We start from the raw sequence: 20,446 nt of genomic DNA, 5'->3' as shown, positions 1-20,446 counted from the left end.
CCCCTCTGAGCCTCAGTTTCCTCACCCGTTAAACGGGAATAACGAGGACGCTTTCCTTGTAAGGTTGTTGCACTATCTCCCTACATTGACTCCCCCTCCTCGTCCCGGAAATGGTCTTTCTTGCCAGCTTAGCGATGCATCGACAAAGACGTATTTCTATCCAGCATGGTCGTGGTTGCAGTAGAAGGGAGCACTCAGGGGATCTAAACTATCGTTGCAGGAGAAGGAGATCTCTGTACTTTCTAGAACCCTCCGGCCCACCCCTCCCATTCTATGGCTCCACGCATCAGCAGCTCCTGGCCGCCTCTCAGCACCCTGCCCCCCCACCTCCCTGTGAGGAGAGAAGTCGAGGCAGGGGGCGCTGCTGGGCACAGAGCGAATAGAAGGGCTCAGAGGGCTCTGTGAAGTGAGTCGGGGGGGGGGGGGGGGGGGGGGGGGCGGGGCTGAAGCAAGAGAGCAGAGTGTCTGAGAGGTCCCGGAGATGAGGAAGCCCGGAGAGGTCAACCGTCCCACAGGAGGTCACGGCCAGCGGAGGGCAGAACAAAGACATTCGCTTCACACGGGAGGGTGGGGGAGGACCGGGGGACAGATACCTTGCCGTAGTCGATGACGGGCAGCTCCGTGCTGGGGAACAGATCTTGCACAATGGCGTTGAAGAGCGGCGCGTCGGCCGAGGTCAGCTTGGCAATGTTCATGTCTCGCATGGAGAGCAGCAAAACCTGGGCGGGAAAAGACGGAGCCTCGGGCCTGAGCGGCCAGGGCCTGGGTTCTCACCGGGCCCTTCCTCTCCAAAGGGGCGAGGCGCAGGGGGCGAGGCGCCGGGGCGAAGCTCAGGGGCAGGAACGACGCACGTTCAGCAGCATGACAGGTCACGCGGGGGACAGAAGTCGGTGGGGGGGGGCGGGGGGCGGGGATCCCAACCGGGGACAGGACCTGGAAAGCTTCGGTGAGGGCGCACGGGCCCCGTGACGGCGGAGGTTGCGTCCCAGGGGCCATGTCCCTGACCCACCTCTTCATCAGACAGGTCGGGCTGCAGACGGCGCTTCTTGCCGGCATAGCGCAGGAGGGAGGTGAGCGCGCGCAGGCCGAAGTCGTAATGGTCCTGTCTGGACAGCTGCTGCACGGCCAGCGAGTACAGCGTGTATACCTTCTTGGCCAGGATCTGGGGAGCCGAAACGGGGGGGGGGGAGCATCGAGCACCCCAGAAACCCTTCTCCTTCACGCGGGACGGTTACAGATACAGGAAGCCCGGCCCTGGGACCTGAGGCGGCCGGGATGCGCTCTGTGGACAATTCTAGAGGGAAGATCTCGGGACCGGTCCCGACGTGGGTTAGGGGCTTCACGGAGGGGAGACCTCCCTCCTCCGAGCGCTCCCGCCCCCACATCCTACCGACGACAGCCTCCGTTCCTCGTAGGATAAGCTGACTGGGAGGCTGGGGCGCTCCTCCGTCCAGGGAACAGCCCGAGAAGGGAAGGAAGAGAATTCTGAAAGGACGTCACGGGCCTACCTTGCAGTTGCCGAAGCCCTCCCCGAAGAGAATGATCTCCGCGATGAGAGTAGAGTCCGGCACCACCATGGCGATCGGGCGGAACATGGATTTAAGGTTATCAGGCAGTTCTGTGCGCCCGGCGTAGCCTGGAACACAGCGCCATTTCTTAAGAGCCCAAACTACTCCCCACTCGGCCCCACCCTCCCCAACCCTGGCACGCCCCACAGTCTCCCCGACTCCGAGCACATGCCCTCCCCGCCCCCCACCTCGGCCCTGGCCCTGCTCTCCTAACTCTGGCCCCTTCCCTCCTTTCCGCGTGGCCCTGTTTCAAACTCCAATCACGAGCTGACAATTTCCCATCTGTCCAAGCTCCGTGTGTGACTCACGACAGTCCTGATGGAAAATCACCTCTGTTTCTCAGACTCTTTCGGTACCTAAACCCTTCCCTGTTTTCCCCGCGGACCCTTCCCCCGGAGCTGTTCCCAGGGAACGAGGGTCTGCATGTTGGGAGAGATTCCCTACTTCTGGGAAAGGGATGGCAGGAAGGCCAGAACTCGGGGAGCTCGCCCACTGGGAGAAGACAGAGAAGCATCTCAGAGGACCAGGGACATACATACACACGCAAGCGGCCGTCAACCCATTTAGGGAGGACGTAACATTGCCTCCCTTTCTCCCAGAAAGTCGTGTGTTTACCCTTGTCTCACACTGTGTTGTCTTTAGCCACCTCTCCCTTGGCTAAACACACCGGCCTGGAAGGGGGTGGGGGCAGACACCCAGTGCTCCCCCCGCCCAGAGCCTCAGCGGCTCCGTGGCCCACACCCCATACCGGGATTCATGGTGATGAAGATCCCACAGGACCACACCAGGTTTATTTCAAAGCCTTCAAAGTAGAAGCGGAGGAGGCTGGCGGCCAGGGCCGACAGGATGGACAGGATCTGCTGGGCCACCACCGACAGCACCTCCACGTTGATTCGGTTAAACTCATCAAAGCAGCCCCAGGCGCCGGTCTGTGGGCGGGGTGGGGGCAGAGTCGCTGGGAGCGAGAGACGTACCCCCCCTCCGCACACGGGGAGACGCTAGAAACTAGCACGCCCTGCCCGGAACGCTCTGATAGGTGGGGCGGCCTCCAAAACGTGTGTGCTATTGGGGTGAGCTGGGGGCAGCGTAGCCCTGTTGTGGTTTCTGGCCACATTCCAGAACATTCCAGCAGACGGGGACAGTGTCGGGGAGGGCCACAAAAGGTGTGGGTTGCAAAGGGACTGGGGCAGGGGATCTTGTGAGCACCGAGTGCCTAGCCACGCCCCAGTTGACGTACATCACCTCACTTAACACAGGATCTTTCCATTTTTCAAATAAGCAAGACTCAGCCCCGAGGGAAGCTGAGGGAGGTGCAGGGACATCCCCGACTGGAAGAGCCACCCGAGGCGAGAGGCGATACGGTGTCGTCAGCCACAAAGTAGTGAACCAGACCGGCTTTCAGTTCACTCTCTGGGGCTAAACGAGAACCCCGGGGCCTCTGGGGCAGGGCGGCAGGGCACTGACCTGGGCCAGGCCCGAGTACATCCTCCCCATGGACTTATAGTCCAGGCCCTCGGAGCAGTTGACCACGATGACGTATGTGCCGAGGGCCTTGCCCAGATCCTTGACAGTCTCGGTCTTCCCCGTGCCCGCCGGACCTTTGGGGGAGCCCCCCCGATGCAGGTGCAGGGCCGTGGTCAGCGTCATGTAACACCTGAGGATGGAGGACAGGGCCTATCTGACTCCCGGGAGCCCGCCCTCAGCAGGTGCTGCCCCCGCCCCAGCCCCCTGGTGGCCGCCGCGCCCAGCCGACCTGTCTGTCAGGGGGGTGATGACAAGCCGGCCGGAGTTCCCCAAGTACTCGTAGCCATACTGGAATTGCGTGTTGGTCTGGCGGATCACACAGTCGTCGAGATCCTGGGGAAACGGGGCAGAGGAAGAGAGAGGTGGGCTTGCAGCCGGACAGAGACAACGACCGAGGAGGTGGGGAGGCGGCGGTTAGGAGATGAGGGGTTCGGTTCAGAGTTTGGAGGGAAGGGTTTACGGCCCAGGTGGAAAACAGGGGTGGGGGCTTCACGCCGCACGAACGCCCCGACCCACGGCAACGGCCGGCCGCAGCCTCTCAGGATCCCGGTCAAGCGAGGGCCCCAGTGAGCACCGACTGTAGCGTCGGTCAGTCCTGATTCGGGAGGCAACAGAGTTGAGCCGGCTGAGGGAACTGAGGCGGGACGGAGCGTTGGGGTGCCGGCGCGGCGGGGACCGTGGACTGAGCGGAAGCACGGGGCCCCCCGCACCTTCTCCCAGTAGAAGCGCAGCTGGCTGAGCCAGTCGAAGGAGCTGATGTCCGTGAGGCCGCTCTTATAAAGCTTCTCCAGCACATCCCGGGCATGAATTTCTATCGTCACCAGGGCCACGATCTTAAGCCGCGTGATTTTGGTCAAGTTCCCCCGGATGGCCTCTGAATACTTATTCAGCACTGACACCTGTCGGGGGGTTAGGGGGCAGAGTGGGGGGGGGGCAACTCAACCAAACCCCCACACGCCTCATCCCAGCCTCACACGACTTTCAGCTCCCGAAACGCCTGATCCCCAGCGTCCGCCGGACCTTCTTGGCTGGACTTCCGCCACCAAGCACCCTCGTTCTGACCTTGACCTCTGACTCCGGCGTTAACCCCTCCAACCCCCAGCAGGCCCACCCCATACTTGTAGGCCCCCCACCTGCTTCTTCTTCATGACCTTGAGGATCTTCTTGTCTCCCCGCTCCTTGGCCGTCAGCAAGCACTTGGAGACATCAGCCGTCCACTGGATCTGACTGGCAGTGATCACCATCTGGGGTGCACAGAGGCGGTGTCCACACCTCTGCCCCCCGCCCCCGGCCCCTTCCAGGACCCGGCGCTACTCCTGTCTCAATATCTGCCCCGAGGCACGGGCACGCGTCCAAGGGCAGGAGCTAAGGGGCCGGCGCGCAGGGAAGCCAGGCCCGAGCCCACAAGGGGGTGGGGGGAACAAGACACAAGGTTCTGCCTTTTTCTATCTGCTGCTCCCGTGCGGCTCCGTCTTTCTCGTCCCCCCACCTGCCCTGGCCCCCCCAGCTCACCTGGCCAGCCCACTCCTTCACCCACTTGTCCCTCTTGTTGAGAAACTTCTTGAGGGCCACACGGCAGTTCCGGAGAAGGTCCCGCAGGGTCACCCTCATGGTCCGCTCCACGTCGCCAAGCCAGGACTGGGGGAGGCGAGAGGGCAGAGTGGCTGGGCCTCGGGGCTGGGGACAAGCGTCCCCAGAGGGCAGGGGCTCAGGAAACAGGACTCTGGAACTCTGGGCCCGGGGGGACAAGCAGGATCAGGCAGCCGCTGGCCGGGCCCCTGAGGGAAGCAGAGGCGAGGGGGGCGGCCTGTGTGGTTTTCAGGTTCAGGGCAGAGGTTAGAGTTTTCAGGAGGCGGAGAATGACTGATGTCCCTTCCCAGGGACGTTCCCACCTCATGGAGCCGAGCGAACTCTCCGAGGGGAAAAGGAATCGGCCTGACGCTTTGACCCTCACCACAACTCACCTCCACGGGCCCTTCTAAGAGTACCGAGTGCAGGAAGTCCACATACTCGCCGTCACCCGAGAACATCCCCACAGCCTCCCATCTGCTGCTGGGGCCCCCAACCTGCGAAAACAGGAAGCGCTAACGGCCTGGCCTGCCCACTCCTGACATCCCCTGGAAGGTACGTGGGCCCTGTGGGGGTGGTCTCTGCTCCTCTCCCCACCCCCCAAAATTACCAGTTCTGACAAGTACTGGGTCATCCCAGATGATCCAGAATCATGACTATCCCCCTCCTGTGTGGAGGGCACGGTCCCCTCCAAGGCCTTGACTACGGTGACATCGGCATCTGTCCCCTGCCCTCCACCCCATCCCGGCCAGCTCCCCCGACCTTCTGCATTCTCAGCAATTTGATGTTGTCAAAGCATTTTTGAGGTGTGGCTGCACGGCCTCCGGGTTGCGGGACTGGCCCAGAATCTCCAGGAGGTCATCGTTGGACAGGAAGTAGAAGCGGGGGAAAATATGGCGCTTGGTCTCCAGATACATATCCAGAGACTTCTGAATGTCTTCCAGAATCGTGTTCATTTTGATCAGCGTGTCCAGGAGGCCTGGGGGAAGAGCAGTGAGTGACATTTGCTGGCCCTTCACCATCGCCCAGAGTAGAGTTGGGGCGTCCCCCCATATGCACTTTGCCAGCGCTCGAATGTTGGGGGACATATTGCCATAAGGGTTTCCGGAAGCCGAGAAGTGTCTCCGAATCACTCTATCACACTTATCCCATGCTCTTCGTTAATTCGTTACCAGTGTTTATCACACGCTATGATGCGTTCGTACGCCAAGCATTAGTTACGCGGTGTATGTGATTCTGTGAACATCACGACATCCCATCTCCCTACGGTCTTAGAACAACGGTCCGGTTCCTGCAAGGAATTCGGGGCTCTGAGGTCACCCCAAAAGCTTCTGAAAATTAAGAGACTGTTCTGCATGCACACAGTCCAGCAGGTTAAATCGTGAGAGGTAAAGGTAGATCAGGCGCACGCAGTGACAGAGGTCTGCGACCACCGGGATGCCAGTGTCCCTAGAGGCGTAGGGACAGGGGCGCTAGACCGAGGGACAGACGGCGGCCATTCAAACGGCTGCTCTTCCACTAATTAGCCTGTCGGTTCACCTCACTGAGCTTTTACCTCTTTGTCCATAAAACAATCACAACACCCACCTCAAAGGACAATTCAAGGCACTAAACAAAATGGATTCAAGGGGGCACCCGGGTGGCTCGGTGGGTTGAGAGTCAGACTCTTGATTTCGGCTCGGGTCATTATCTTACGGTTCATGAGTCCGAGCCCCACGTCGGGCTCTGCGCGGACAGCGTGGAGCCTATTGGGATTCTCAATCTCTCTCTCTCTCTCCGCCCCCCCAAAATAAATAAACTTTAAAAAAAAGGATTCACGTTGGCAGGTTCTCAGCAATCCTAGCTTCCTCCTAACCTTAGGTCTCCTTGTTTGCCCAATTTCTAGCTTTCTGAAGAAAGTATGAGTGCCCTGGAATCTGAACCCTGAGGGGATCCTCACACCTCCAAGAAGAGAGTCTGTGGGCTGCTGGGCGTCCAAGTGGCCCGCAGAGACCACAGGAGACTCCGTGGCCATGGCCGAGAGGAGTGTGGTTTTCGTCTTCAGCCCAGGGATACTTGTTTCTATGGCTTTGTTTACAAATTGTTCCAAAATGTAATTTTGCCAATGACCTCGAATACTATCTCTAACAAATGCATGTTGTTGTTCAACTTTGCACAGCCTAATACTTGTGTTTTACCAGAATAATTAAAACTATGGTTTTTTCAATACGTACACTCAAGGTTCTTGGGAAAATGAAAAATTGTTGGGGCACCTGAGTGGCTCAGTGAGTTAAGCATCCAACTTTGGCTCACGATTTCAGAGCTCGTGGGTTCGAGCCCCACGTCGGGCTCTGTGCTGATGGCTCAGAGCCTGGAGCCTGCTTCGGACTCTGTCTCCCTCTCTCTCTGTGCCCCTGCCCCACTCATGCTCTGTCTCTCTGAATCCCAAAAATGAATAAACACTTTTTAAAAATTTTGTGAAATTGGCCCCAAGCAAAATAAAGAAGTTCTCCACAGCCCCTGACACAACTCTTCCCAGGATACCCGTTCTCGGTGCCCATCGCCAAACCTCACTCGCTGATTCTTTACCCCAGCCTACCACAATCAACCAGGCCCTTCTGTGTGTGCGTCTCTCCCCCACGCCCTCACCCCATCCCCACGCTTACCAAAGGATCTACAGTCAAGACCAGTTAACCTGATAAACCAATGAAAGTCAAGGTAACGATGACAACAGCTAATAGTCACCAAGGGCTTACCCTGCGCCCCTGATGTGGTAAGCGCTCAATTTGCGTTACCTCATTTACCTGTATCGTCCCGTTGAGTGAACCAGCTCAGCGAAGGTTCCTGAGGCACAGTGCTAGCAACTGAGCACACGCCAGACCCCGTATTGAGTATTACATACGCCTCCACGAGCCTCGCAGGAAGGCTAAGAGCTGCCGCGAGCCCCCGCCCCTGCTGCAGGGAGGAGACCGTGGTGTGGAGGAAGCCCCCCAAAACCACACTGGCTGGAAGGCAGGAGGCCGATTTTGAACTCAACTCTGACTCTGTATCCCGCTCTCTATAAGCATATAGTACACTCCACCCAAATATGAGATGAGTTCGTCTGTTTTGCTGAACTGTTATTCTAAAGCTTGGAAGAGGCAATGATCACGGGACGGAGGCCAGGTACGACTGTCAGTCCTCTGACCGCTGAAGCATGTGGCCCCGGCTTCCACGCACAGCGGGCCCCCGCACGGGCTCGGTCGAGACCAGAGGCCGTGGAGCTCGACAGACCTGGGTGGTGGGTGGCCCGGAGAGCATTGCTGTCCTTGTTCATGCGGTCCATGATGGATTTCCAGGTGCTGTTGATCTGGTCAAACAGGGCTGATTCACTGGGCAGCTGCTTACGGATGTCCTCTCCGAGGAAGATATTCTGAGGGGCCAAGGACTGCGGTGAAAGGCTGTGTCTCCCACACTCCCTGCTCCCAGACCAGGAGTGACAGTGGGAGGAAGAGAAGGAGCCAAAGGGCAAGACGCCCTAAGTTGTGGAAGGCAAGTTGGGGTTGGGAGGCCAGATGCTTGGTCCAAGAAGAAAAACCAAAAGACAGCAAAGGCTTTTCAAGGAGGGAACTGAAGGCAAAAGGCAATCACCGAGAGTCAGATGCTCAGGGCCGAGACGGAAGAATGACTTTAGAATAAATAAATAAACCTTTAAAAAAAGATATGGCACCTGGGTGTCTAAGTCGGGTAAGTGTCCAACTCTTTTTTTAAAAAAATTTTTTAATAGTTTTGTCTTTATTTTTGAAACAGAGAGACAGAGCACAAGCAGGGGAGGGGCAGAGAGAGAGAGAGAGAGACACAGAATCGGAAGCAGGCTCCAGGCTCTGAGCCGTCAGCACAGAGCCCGACGCGGGGCTCACACTCACCAACCGCGAGATCACGACCTGAGCTGACGTCGGACACTTAACCGACTGAGCCACCCAGGCACCCTGTGTCAAGCTCTTGATTTCGGCTCAAGTCATGATCTCGTGGGTTTGTGGGATCGAGCTGACAGTACAGAGTCTTCTTGGAATTCTTTCTCTCTCTCTCTCTCTCTCTCTCTCTCTCTCTCTCTCTCCCTCTCTCTCTCTCTCCCTCTCTCTCTCTCTCCCTCTCTCTCTCTCTCTGTCTCTGTCTCTGTCTCTGCCCCTCTCCTGCTTATGTGTGCTGTTTCTCTCTCTCTCTCGAAATAAATTAAGAAGAAAAAAAAAGGAATGACTTCAGAGTGAGGAAATGAGGCTGGTAACAGGGCAAATGCGTCAGACCTGCAGAGAGAGAGAGAGAGAGAGAGAGAGAGAGAGAGAGAGAGAGAGGAGGAAAGGGTTTGCGGGGGCCGCTCGGGCAGTGAGTCCTGACCTCCAGGTACATCCACTGCCGCTGCACCATGAGCACCATCTCGACGGCCTCCAAAATGAGGGAGAGGCAGCGCTCCCAGTGGTCCACTTCCCTCTCAAAGGCCTTGACGAAACGGGAAGCCTTCATGCTGGACAGGGCCACCTGGTTGTCCTCCAGTGCCTGGAACACCTCCTCCGTGCCTCTGTGGGTCGGAGGGGGCAGCGGGGAGGCATCCAAATCGTAGTCCGCTCCCACCTGCCAGCCCTCGGGCCCGGTCTGCAGCCCAGGCCACACACACGGCCCTGCCCTCACCCGGTGCGCCGAGGCCCTGTCTACCTGAGCCGGTGATGACCCTTGTCCTTGTAGGGCGCTATGTCTAGCTGAATCCCATCCCAGGTCTTGGTGATGTTCTCTAAGGCCTGCGGAAAGAAATTGGGGGACAGAGTGATCTGGTAGTTAGTCCCCAAAGGGAACAGGAACGCGGAGGGGCCATCAGATCGTGGAAAGCTTGGCACGGTGGGGGGTGTCCTGGGAGCGGGGGTGGGGGGTGGGGGGTGGTATGGAAGCGGGCTCTGTCATACCGACTCTATAGCCAGCTCTTTGGTCGCTGAGGCGGAGATCTCCCCAATTTTCTCCACGTGCTGGTCCATCCCGAGCTCCACAATCTGCTCCAGGGTGAAGCTCTCAGATTCCTGATCGAACTCCCTCTGGACCTCTTCCCTGACCTGGTCCCAGTGCCTGCAGCCGGGGACAGGAGGTCAGACCACGAGGCCGGCCGCGAGGGCCTACTGAAAAGCGTCAGCATCAGCCCACAGGCTTCCTTGCTCCCACTGGGACAGTACGATTCTGTACATGAATTGATTCGCGATTCAACAGATATTTACTAAACGGGCCCTAAACGCAATCTTAGGCACGGTGGGGAAATACAGAGGCGGAGCTGGTGACTCTCTGGAGAGACAGTTGAGACTGACAATGGCGGGTTTGCCGTCGACAACAGGCAGGGCTAGGCATTTTGCGTGAAACAGCTCATTTAATGCTCTCGACCCATATACACGCGGACTTTTAGCTCTTCCATCTGTACGTGAGGAAACTGAGGCCAGGGGGCGTTAAGCAAGTGAAGCGGTCAAGTTGTGCTTAACCACAGAATACTGGACAGTGAAGCATGGCCCAGAAACACTACAATGGACACAATGCAAAAGAAATACGATTACTTCCTTCTAGAGGAGTAGATGATTGTGAAAATGCCTCTTATAAAACCGTTTATTCCAGGGGCGCCTGGGTGGCGCAGTCGGTTAAGCGCCCGACTTCAGCCAGGTCACGATCTCGCGGTCCGTGAGTTCGAGCCCCGCGTCGGGCTCTGGGCTGATGGCTCGGAGCCTGGAGCCTGTTTCCGATTCTGTGTCTCCCTCTCTCTCTGCCCCTCCCCCGTTCATGCTCTGTCTCTCTCTGTCCCAAAAATAAATAAACGTTGAAAAAAAAAAAAACCGTTTATTCCATCCTCAACGGCTGCAAAGCCTTCTTCTATCATGCAATGGGTTCTGGATGCATACAAAGAGTAAAAACTCGCAAAATAAAATTATAAAGTATTAGAATAAAGTATGGAGAAAATGCACGTGTCACTCTAGGCAGGGGAGGTGTGTTGTTTTTTTTTTTTTTAAGTTTATTTATTTATTTTGAGAGAGGCACAGAGAGTACGAGTTGGAGAGGGGCGGAGAGAGAGGGAGAATCTCAAGCAGGCTTCATGCTGTCAGCACAGAGCCCAACGCGGGGCTCAAACTCACAAACTGTGAGATCATGACCTGAGCCGAAATCAAGAGTCTGACACTTAACCAGCTGAGCCACCCAAGCACCCCAAAGGGAGGTCTTCTTAAACAAGGTCCAAAACCAAAAACTATGAAGGAAGAAAGTGATACCTTTGACTACATCAGAATAAAACCTTTCGGGGGCGCCTGGGTGGCTCAGTCGGTTAAGCGTCAGACTGTAGATTTCGGCTCAGGTCGTGATCTAGAAGTTTGTGAGTTCCAGCCTCCCTGACAGCGTGGAGCCTGCTGGGGATTCTCTCTGGCCCTACCCCGCTCGCGTGCACACTTGCACATGCCCGCCCGCTCTCCCTCTCTCAAAATAAATAAATAAACTTTAAAAAAAAAAAAAAAGAATGGGGCACCTGGGTGGCTCAGTCAGTTAAGCGTCCGACTTCAGCTCAGGTCACGATCTCGCGGTTCGTGGGTTTGAGGGTCACATCAGGCTCTGTGCTGACAGCTCAGAGCCTGGAGCCTGCTTCAGAGTCTGTCTCCCTCTCTCTCTCTGCCCCTCCCCTGCTTGTGCTCTGTCTCTCTCTCTCTCTCTCTCTCTCTCTCTCTCTCAAAAATAAATAAACGTTTTTTAAAAATTAAAAAAAAAGAATACAACCGTTTGCATGACAGAAGGTGTCAAGCAAGGTGTCTGTCACTGAGCTGTGACAGAACATGAAATGAGGGCAGACACAGCAGGAAGGAAAGAGAAGGAGCTGGAAGGCCAGAGGAGCAGGGACAGCGATAGCGGAGAGACAGAGGACGCGGCAGGCTCTCGCGAAGGCTTCAAGAAGGGTGCTTGTGTGCGGGGGCGGGGAGAGCCACGCACACGGGGAGGGGACACTGAGAGGACCAGGTGACGGCACAGGCCAGGAGCGGCCTCACCTCTCTCTAAGGGCCGGGTTTCGCAGGTCCGAGATGAGAGGCATGGTCCTCTTGAACTGCTCTATTTTCCAGCGAGTGGTTTCGATCACTTCCCAGTTGCGGTCCTGGGCAAAACAACGGAAGACGTCAGAAGCCCTGACCGCCTTCCCCGCACGGGCCCGTCCCCCGGCCCTCACTCCGTCCCCCACGCGCCTTGTACTCTTTGGCTAGTCTGGTGAGGCGGCGGAACAGCCCGTGGGCCGTGGTCTCCATGGCCTCTGTCTTCAGGGTCAGGAACCGGCCCATCTTCCACTGGTTCCAGTTCTCCTCCCAGTCCCGCGTGATCTCCCAGACTTGCTGCAGGGCATCTAGTTCCTTCACGGCCAAGGGCAGAAGATGCGTCAGGTGGCAGGACTCCCCCCCTCGTCCTCCCTGACAGACACGCGGGTCCTCTGCCCCCCTCGTTCACTCCGCGTCATAGGGCTGCCTCATCGGGTCACGTCCCTTTCTCCGCCGCCTTGCCTTAGGGGCTCGCCAAGTGACAAGCCCAGGAAAAGATCCTCAATGTCCAGGCCCGGCGGGACGGCTGGCCCCAAGAAAGGGCGTGGGGTGACGATGTGTCCGCGAGGCCGCGGAGAAACGGAAGCCTCGTACTACGTTGCCGGTGGGCACTGGTCCGGCCCTTAGGCCGCAAGCTCCTTCCCCTGCCCCATCCTTTGGTCACCACAAGGGCCCGGCCCGGCACACCACCTTCTCCAGGTTCTGCAGGTCCTTGGAGACTGGCTGTTCGATCTTGAAGATGCCCAGGTTGGAGCGCAGACTCTGTTCTTCGTCCCGCATGGCATTCAGCATGGCCCGCATTTGGGCAATCTGCTCTAGGGCGGACTGGTGTCCCACATTACTGGTGAAGGGGCCTGTGGGAGACCAGGGTGAGGCTCAGATCCCCTGCTCGAGGCCGTCGTCCCCTGGAAGGCCCGTCATGGCTCTCCTACCTCTCTGTGGGCACATCTCCCTCTCCTCACACGAGGAGGGGAAGGAAAACAAGAGGGAAAGCAAGACGGTCAATCTTAGCAAAAACTCTCAGACGTGGCTTGAGAAGCAGAAACGAGCAGGCCGCGGGAAGGCGTGAGAAAACCAGAAATTCGGGTGCGCTCCAACCAACAGTCGGTGATGGCAGGCGCGGCCCCCACGGCAGGTGCGGCACCAAAGGCAGGTGCCAGGGCTCCTTCCCCTCCGCAGCACCGTCCTCCCTCGGCTCATCCTTGTTCCTGCCTCCCTGGGGACCTGGGCTTAGAAAGGCTGGGTCACAACAGAGGTGAGGGGAGAAGGGTCGAGAAAGGTGTACCTTTGGATTCAAAGTCTTCCAGAAGATTGTGGGCTTTCTTCTTGAAATCATCAGCCGAGTGGATGAGGCCCGTTTTGAACTTCTCCTTGTGTCTCTTTAGCATCTGCTCACTGTCGAGCAGCGTTTGTTGGAAGATGACCCACTCCCCGTTGAGGCTGTCCAGCATCTCCAGGACCTGGGGACGTCGACGAGGGGACCATGGCCCACGAGCAGGGGGTCTTGCCCTTCTCACCAATGCTTTCAAGGCCTCCGTTCTGATCCTCCGGACCAGAGTCTGTGGCCAAGTTCCACTTGCTGCGAGGCCCAAAGAAACGAAGCCACGAGCTGCCGGGCCTCAGAGAAATCCAGAAGCTGACCCAGAGTATCACGGAGCTGGCTTTGGCTCTCAGGGGCCCTGGAACCTCGCACCTGCTGCCCGGCTGGCTCTTCGGCGGTCCCCCGGGACCGCACGGGGCCCAGCCCCTGGGGGCCCACGTCCTGCACGCCCACCGCTGGTGCGGGCCCGCCCCGGCTGGACCGCACACAGGAACTCACGCTGTCCTGGACGGGCACCTCGTACTTCTCGAGGATGGCAAACTGCTCGTGGATGGGGGGGATCTGGGCCTCCATGCCGGGCAGGTCGTGCTGCAGGGTCTCCAGGAGTTGCAGACTGACCCCCAGTTCCTCCAGCGTCTGGGGAGGGTGGCTGATTCTGGAGGCAGGCGGGGAGAGAGCCTGCGAGTGGAAGGGGCCGAGCCCGCCCTCCCCCCACCCCTGCCGCCCCGGGGCCTGGGCGCCTACTTCTCTGTGTTCTCCCTCAGGTAGGTGTGAAGCTCCAGGAGGCGCCGGGCCGCCATCTCCTTGAGCAGGGCCGTGAACTTGCCCTGCCACTCGTTGCAGTGTTGCACCAGCGAGAACTTGAGGTGTGAGCAGTCCAGCAGCACAAACTGGATGCTGAGGACCGTCTCCTCCTTCTGCACGTTGTTAGCCACCTCGGCGTAGCTGCGAGGACCCACGTTCCCGCTCGTTCGGGCCGGGCCAGCGGCGGACGAGCCCACGGCCCCCGCGGCCAGTTCCGGTTCCGGTCTCTTACCCCCCACCCCCCACCCCCAGACCCGTGTGGCAGCTCTGAGGCATCCCCCTGCTCCCACGCCAGTGCAGCCCAGCCTTACGGCTGGGATCACGTCATTTTCCCAACCGCTGCCCCGGGGGCCGCCAGTCAGACTCCTCAGTCTGGCATTCGAGGCTTTAAAGTCGCACGAATCGGAGTTGAGCGCCCACCGCTGCTCCCGGGCTCGGTGACCTCAGGCAGGTTATTTACACTGTCCTGAGCCCCGATTTCCCGCCGATCACACGGCGATGTGAACAGAACCCCTACTGCTCTTGGGAGGGTGACACTGTCTGCTCGGTATAAAGCCCCCTGCACACCTCCGCTCCCGTACCTGTGTCCGAGACGGCTCGCTCCCTGCTGAACGCACTCACGTGTTCCCGTCTTTATGCCTTTTGGGCGCTGTTGTCTCCGCCCGGAATGCCCTCCCCGCTGCCCACGTCTGCCTGTGGAAACCCTGCCCACTCGGGCGAGCCCAGCCTCCCGTCACCCCCTTCGCGAAGCCTCTCCTGACGTCCGGCTGGACTCCCTCTCCTTCCACCCCACCGCCCCGGCGCCCCGTATGCCTGAGCCACGGCCTTCACCCCCTGAAGCCTGGGTAACGAGCACCTCCGCACGGGGCTTCGGGGCCCGCGAGGCGCTTTCTCGTATTCTCGATGACCTCGCAACCTTGGCAGGTAGGAAAGGGTCACACCTGCTTCCCAGGACCCTGGGGGCCCAGGGGGCACGGGCCGCCTGCCGGTTGGCGGTCTTCACCCGGAGTGGAGGGCACGCGCTTGGGCGGCACTCCCCAGCCCAGCCCCGTGCCCGGGGCTCTGCGCCTCCCGGACACCTCGGCTCCTCACCGGGCGATGTCGGCATCAAAGGAAGACACGGGGGGGTTGAGGCGCTGGTAGCGGCGGATGAAAGAGTCCTTGTTGATCTCCCAGATCTCCCGGTACAAGTCCCAGGTCTTGAGGTAGGTCTGCAGCAGGCTCGCGTTGCTGGCCATGCCGCCGCTTATCTGGGCCTGGATCTTCCTGATGTCCTCGTCTCGCTCTTCAAGAGCCAGCAAGGCGCGCCGCACTCACCTCCGCCCCGGTCCCGGAGCCCCCGGGCGTTAGTCCCCCAACTTCCGCGGGCCGTGGCCCGCCCTCCGCCCTCGCCACCTTCCCCAGTGTGACCCCCACCCGGGGTTTCCCGGCCCCACGTGTCCGGAAGCGGCCCTGGCCTCTCCTGCCGGCCCCGCCCAACCCTGCCCTCCGAGCCCCCGACGCCCCTGCGCCCGGCGCCCTCCCCACCGCCCACTCACCCACGATGACGTGGATGGGGTCGCGCTGAAACTTGCGGCTGATGAGAATTTCAGGGAGGTGGCGGAAGACCGAGATGGTGGAGAAGAGGTGGCTGCCAATGTCGTTGACCACGCCCGCCAGGGTCTGCAGAGAGGGTGAGAATTCCACCTGCGGGGCCAGGGGGGAGAGCACAGCGGAGGCGGCCTCAGCACAGGCCGTGGAGGAGACCAGCCCCAGGACTGGCAAGATGGAAAAACACCTCAGCACGGCCCCCGAGGCGCTCAGGATAAAGTCGAGGCCGAGGGCCAAGTTTCAGGATTGAGGGAAACGGAAAATAAAGTTTGGAGTTGTGGAGCGGTAGGGGTAGCGGCCCCCACCTGCGCCACACCTCCCTGTAGGTCGTTCTGGAGGATGACCAGCACTCGGAAGAGCGGGTTCGGCATGGCCTTTCCATCCCCGTTGATGGCCTTGGACAGTTCCAACAGCGACCACTTCACATTGAGGCGCAGGGCATCCTCCATCATGCGGTCCAAGCGAATCGTGTACCGTATCCATTGCTGCTGGATCTGGCGGGGAGCGTGGGGTGGGGGCGGGGGGGACAGGGAAACCCTCAGGACACACGGGGCAGGTCCCGGGAGAGAGAACCGGCCAGCGGGGAAGGAAACGAGCCCGTAGGCTGTGGAGTCCCGAAGGAAGAAGGTTGGAAAGGTGGAAGGTTGGGCGGAACCAAGACTGGAACGGGACATCTGAGAAGCACCCACTAAGGGTAGGAGGCAGAAACCACGAGACAGGTCCGGTGGCCCCGGGGCGGGGGGGGGGGGCTCGCTGAGCCGCAAAGCCCTGGCCAGAGGACCCCCACCTCAGGGCCGTCGTTCTTGAAGACTTCGTAGGAGTTGGTCATGATGGCCACCACGTCCTGGTACAGGCCCATCAGTTTCTGCTGCACGGCCACCCGGTGCTCCCTCTGGTCCTCCTCGAACTCCAGGTCCCTGTACACCCGTTTGCCGCTGATGCGCACCAGCAGCGTCTCAGATATTTCTTGGGCTCGCCAGCCGATGGTCAGAGTGGAGGCCTTGAAGTCATTCACGATGGTCTGCACCTGTGGGCAGGCCACACCCGTGGGGGAGAGACCCACGGCTTCAGCGTGGGGAGAGACCCCTCCCCGCTTAGCCCGAGCCCCCCCGCCTGTCCTCTGGCTAGAGTGGCTGATGTGAAAGACAAAAACAAGAACAAAGGACAGGTCCTTCCCTAAGCACGCTTTGCCTCTAAGCACACACACCTCTCTCTGTCTCTCCGCCACCACCCGAGACTCGGGCCCTGATGATTCACGCAGCGGCCTCTGGGTCAGCCTCGCAGACCCTCCGAGTCTCAGGACCATGACCCACCTTGCTGGCGTGGATACGGCACTCCGTGATGAAGAAGGCGCTGGCCCCCTTCAAGGCCCAATGCAGTTTCTTGAGTCCAGGGCGGATCTTCTTATCCAGAAATCGGATACGTTCTTTGAAGAGGGCCTGCTCATCTGGGGACAGCACGGCGATGATCCTGTGTGCGAGGGAAGGCTGGCAGCCGGCCGGACACACGCTGCAGACCCCTCCCCCACACCGGGACACTCGGTGGAGAAATCTGAAAGTTCGCGAGCTGGGCTGTGTTTTCCAATAAAACTCTTGGCGATAATGGAAACCCTTCTACAGTTTGTGCTGTCCAGCAGGGTCACCACTAACGACATGTGGCGGTGGGGCACTTGACATGTGGCCTGTGCGAGTGAATAGCTCATTTAAAATTCTTACTCAATTCCAACTAATTAATTAAAATAGAAAGAGGGGAGCCTGGGTGGCTCGGTCGGTTAAGCGTCCAACATCAGCTCAGGTCATGATCTCACGGTTTGCGGGCTCGAGCCCCGCGTCGGGCTCTGTGCCGACGGCTCGGAGCCTGGAGCCTGCTTCCGATTCTGTGTCTGCCCCTCCCCTGCTTGCACTCTGTCTTTTTCTCTCTCCCAAAAATAAATAAACATTAAAAAAATTTTTTTGTTTAAAAAAAATAGAGCCACGTGCGACCGGTGGCCACTATACTGGACGGCGCGGTTCTAGACAGACACTTGAACTGTGGTTCCACCCACTTGGGCTTTAACCGGGCCCAGGAAGGTCCCCGGCCCAGGACAAAGCCTCACTCCAGAGACAAGTACCAAGGGTATCAAGAAAAGGGGTGCCAGCGTGGCCTTGGTTCAACACATCTGATATGACACTGTGCTCATAATCCTAATGCCCCCAGTTTCATTCCTGGAAAAGTGACCTAGGCCCGCGATATGCGTGGTCCAAGTGCCCTGTGGGGTTGCAGGGGACCCAGTTGTTTTTGCCCTCTGCTCTGAAGCTAGAAGATAAAAGCAAGGGCCAGGAGCAATCACGGGGCCATACCAGAGAATAGGAGAACGCTTTTTGTTTTGTTTGTTTTTTTTTTTGAGCCAGTAAAAGGTAAAGGACAGATAGTGTAGGAGCTAGATGACATCATGGGGCAGATAAGACACAGAGGGGGCACAGAGTGCATGCGGGAGGCCGCCTTACCGATTGTAGTCTCGAGCCACCAGGAGCAGGTTTTCCCGAAGAATGCGCAGGTCCTCTGCTCGCTCAGCGACACTCACCACGTAATGGGGGGTCTCAAAGAGCAGCCTTTCCCAGTAGTCGATCTCCACAAAGAGAATCAGCAGGGATCTGGGGGCAAGGGTGGGGGGAAGTAAAGCAAAGCAGCTCCAGTGCCTGACCTAGACTGGGGACCCCAGGCCCAGCTGAAAGAGAGGGTAACATACTGACAGAAGGGGACATTAAGGGCCCATATGCACAACGAATGTTAAGACCCCCCCTGCTTTCTTTTCCCCACCCAGCAACCGGCTCTCAGGCCACTGGATCAGCACCCTCCAGAACCAAGTTTGAAAGACTATTTTCTTTCTTTTTTTTCCTGTTTTTTTTTTAATGTTTATGTATTTATTTTGAGAGAGAGAGAGAGAGAACACGTACTCGCACATGTGCGGGGGAGGGGCAGAGAGAGAACCAAGCAGGCTCCACGCTGTCGATGCAGAGCCTGATGCGGGGCTCACACACACAAAACAGTGAGATCATGACCTGAGCCAAAGTCAGACACTCAACCGACTGAGCCACTCAGACTGTTTTCTGTGACCTCTGGCCAGCCTGAGAGGGCAAGTCCCAAGGACAGTGATCTCAGGAGTCCCCTGAAAACAGCTCACCAGATAAACCTGAGGCTCACTGTTGATTAGCCCCACTACCTGCTCACCTGCTCAGCCGAGCATCCAATCTGCTTTCCAGCTCCCTGTCCTTAAATATGGACAACCAAGGATCACAAAACATTAGTCTCTGTCCTTCCTGGCACAAGAGGCAGGGACCAAAACAGGGGCGCCTGGGTGGCGCAGTCGGTTGAGCGTCCGACTTCAGCCAGGTCACGATCTCGTGGTCCGTGGGTTCGAGCCCCGCGTCGGGCTCTGGGCTGATGGCTCAGAGCCTGGAGCCTGTTTCCGATTCTGTGTCTCCCTCTCTCTCTCTGCCCCTCCCCTGTTCATGCTCTGTCTCTCTCTGTCCCAAAAATAAATAAACGTTGAAAAAAAAAATTTAAAAAAAAAAATAAAAAAAAAAAAGAGGCAGGGACCAAAACAAACAAACAGAGGAAGGAAAAAACAAAAGGCAACGAGAAGGAAACAAGAGGGGACAGAGGCCACAGAAAGAAGACTGTCCACACCAAGTAAGAAAACTAAACGCAACTGTCACTAACACCCTGAGAGAGATAAAAGACACAAAAGAATATCTGTGAAACAAAACCAAGATGCTTTAGAAGGGAACACCTAAATGGTTCTTGGAAGTTAAAGATGATAGCCGAAAACAAGCCCATTAACAATAAAATTGACAGAAATTTCTTGGAAAGCAAAGAAAAAGACACAGAGATGGAAGACAGAGAGGACTTTGCAAGGGGGAAAAAAAAGCATAGAAAACTCACCATTAGTAAGTTTTATATTACACGCTGGAATGATAATACTTGGGGAATATTGGCCTGAGTATTAAAATTGACTTCAGGGGCACCTGGGGGGCTCAGCTTGTTAAGTGTCCAACTCTTGGTTTTGGCTCAGGTCATGATCTCACAGTTTTGTGAGTTCGAGCCCCACAAAAGGCTCTGCACTAACAGAGCGGAGCCAGGTTAGGATTTTCTCCCCTCTCTCTCTCTCTGCCCCTCCCCAACTTGTGCTCTATCTCTCTCAAAATAAACAAGTAAACTTTTTAAAACTTTGATTTCAATTGTTTCTTGTTCCTTTGTTAAACGCAATGCCAGAGAAATCTAAAAAGCAATTTTTTTTTAACGTTTCTTTGTTACTGAGAGACAGAGAGAGACAGAGCATGAGCATGGGAGGGGCAGAGAGAGGAGGAGACACAGAGTCCGAAGCAGACTCCAGGCTCCGAACTGTCAGCACAGAGCCCGATGCGGGGCTTCATCCCACAAACCGTGAAATCATGACCTGAGCTGAAGTTGGACGCTCAACTGACTAAGCCACCCAGGCACCCCAAATGCCAGAGAAATTTTAACTGCATTTGTGGCCCTCCTACCCAGTGAGCCTCAACCCCTTCCCTTCCAGCCAGCCATCATTCCCAGGTCCTGTGTCCTCCACCTCAGGGACCAGCCACTCAGACTTGGCTCTGCCGGAGCCCAGCTGCCCCCCACCCCCAACAGCCCTGTCCAGGGACTAGCCCTCAAGCCCTCCCAAAGGACCTGCTCTTTGACCTCACAGACACCTTCAGACCACTGACTCTGGGCTCTCTTCCCAGCTATGTGTCCCCTCCCATCACTGCCTCCTCCACCACAGACCCTGCCATCTGTCACTTCCACCGCCCTCCTGCCATCCTCACTGGCTTGGCTGGCTCATCAGTGTAAGCCACCTGGCGGAACCCCCACCCTGGCTAAATCTGTTGTCATCCCCGCTGCGCACCCGGACGGCGGCCGAGCGAGGCGGGACCACACAGATGGGCGCACCGAGGGCCCTCTACCCTGCATCCTGGAGGTCTCCCCGGTCTGCCCTCCCTCCTGCTGTCACACCAGAGCCTCCC

At 57.9% G+C, this 20,446-nt stretch overlaps 1 protein-coding gene across 1 annotated transcript in view; it reads right to left on the bottom strand.

Moving 5' to 3' along the window:
• The window catches only part of DNAH2 (dynein axonemal heavy chain 2), a 93,038-nt gene that overhangs the window by 40,093 nt on the left and 32,499 nt on the right, over window positions 1-20,446 (bottom strand). Inside the window, 28 exon segments of the mRNA XM_043582981.1 lie at window positions 594-719; window positions 1,010-1,162; window positions 1,509-1,636; window positions 2,317-2,497; window positions 3,033-3,222; window positions 3,322-3,425; window positions 3,803-3,991; window positions 4,226-4,336; window positions 4,605-4,730; window positions 5,057-5,158; window positions 5,424-5,464; window positions 5,467-5,640; window positions 7,914-8,052; window positions 9,015-9,195; window positions 9,330-9,412; window positions 9,575-9,731; window positions 11,669-11,772; window positions 11,861-12,022; window positions 12,398-12,561; window positions 12,993-13,167; window positions 13,527-13,683; window positions 13,773-13,973; window positions 14,925-15,117; window positions 15,371-15,518; window positions 15,728-15,916; window positions 16,210-16,449; window positions 16,736-16,892; window positions 17,909-18,055. Coding sequence (XP_043438916.1) covers window positions 594-719; window positions 1,010-1,162; window positions 1,509-1,636; window positions 2,317-2,497; window positions 3,033-3,222; window positions 3,322-3,425; window positions 3,803-3,991; window positions 4,226-4,336; window positions 4,605-4,730; window positions 5,057-5,158; window positions 5,424-5,464; window positions 5,467-5,640; window positions 7,914-8,052; window positions 9,015-9,195; window positions 9,330-9,412; window positions 9,575-9,731; window positions 11,669-11,772; window positions 11,861-12,022; window positions 12,398-12,561; window positions 12,993-13,167; window positions 13,527-13,683; window positions 13,773-13,973; window positions 14,925-15,117; window positions 15,371-15,518; window positions 15,728-15,916; window positions 16,210-16,449; window positions 16,736-16,892; window positions 17,909-18,055 — 4,222 coding nt within the window.

The sequence above is a fragment of the Prionailurus bengalensis genome, chromosome E1 (assembly GCF_016509475.1).
Source record: "Prionailurus bengalensis isolate Pbe53 chromosome E1, Fcat_Pben_1.1_paternal_pri, whole genome shotgun sequence".
NCBI classification, from domain to species: domain Eukaryota; kingdom Metazoa; phylum Chordata; class Mammalia; order Carnivora; family Felidae; genus Prionailurus; species Prionailurus bengalensis.
Note: the sequence above shows the minus strand (reverse complement) of the source record. Positions and strands in the feature narration are given on the sequence as shown.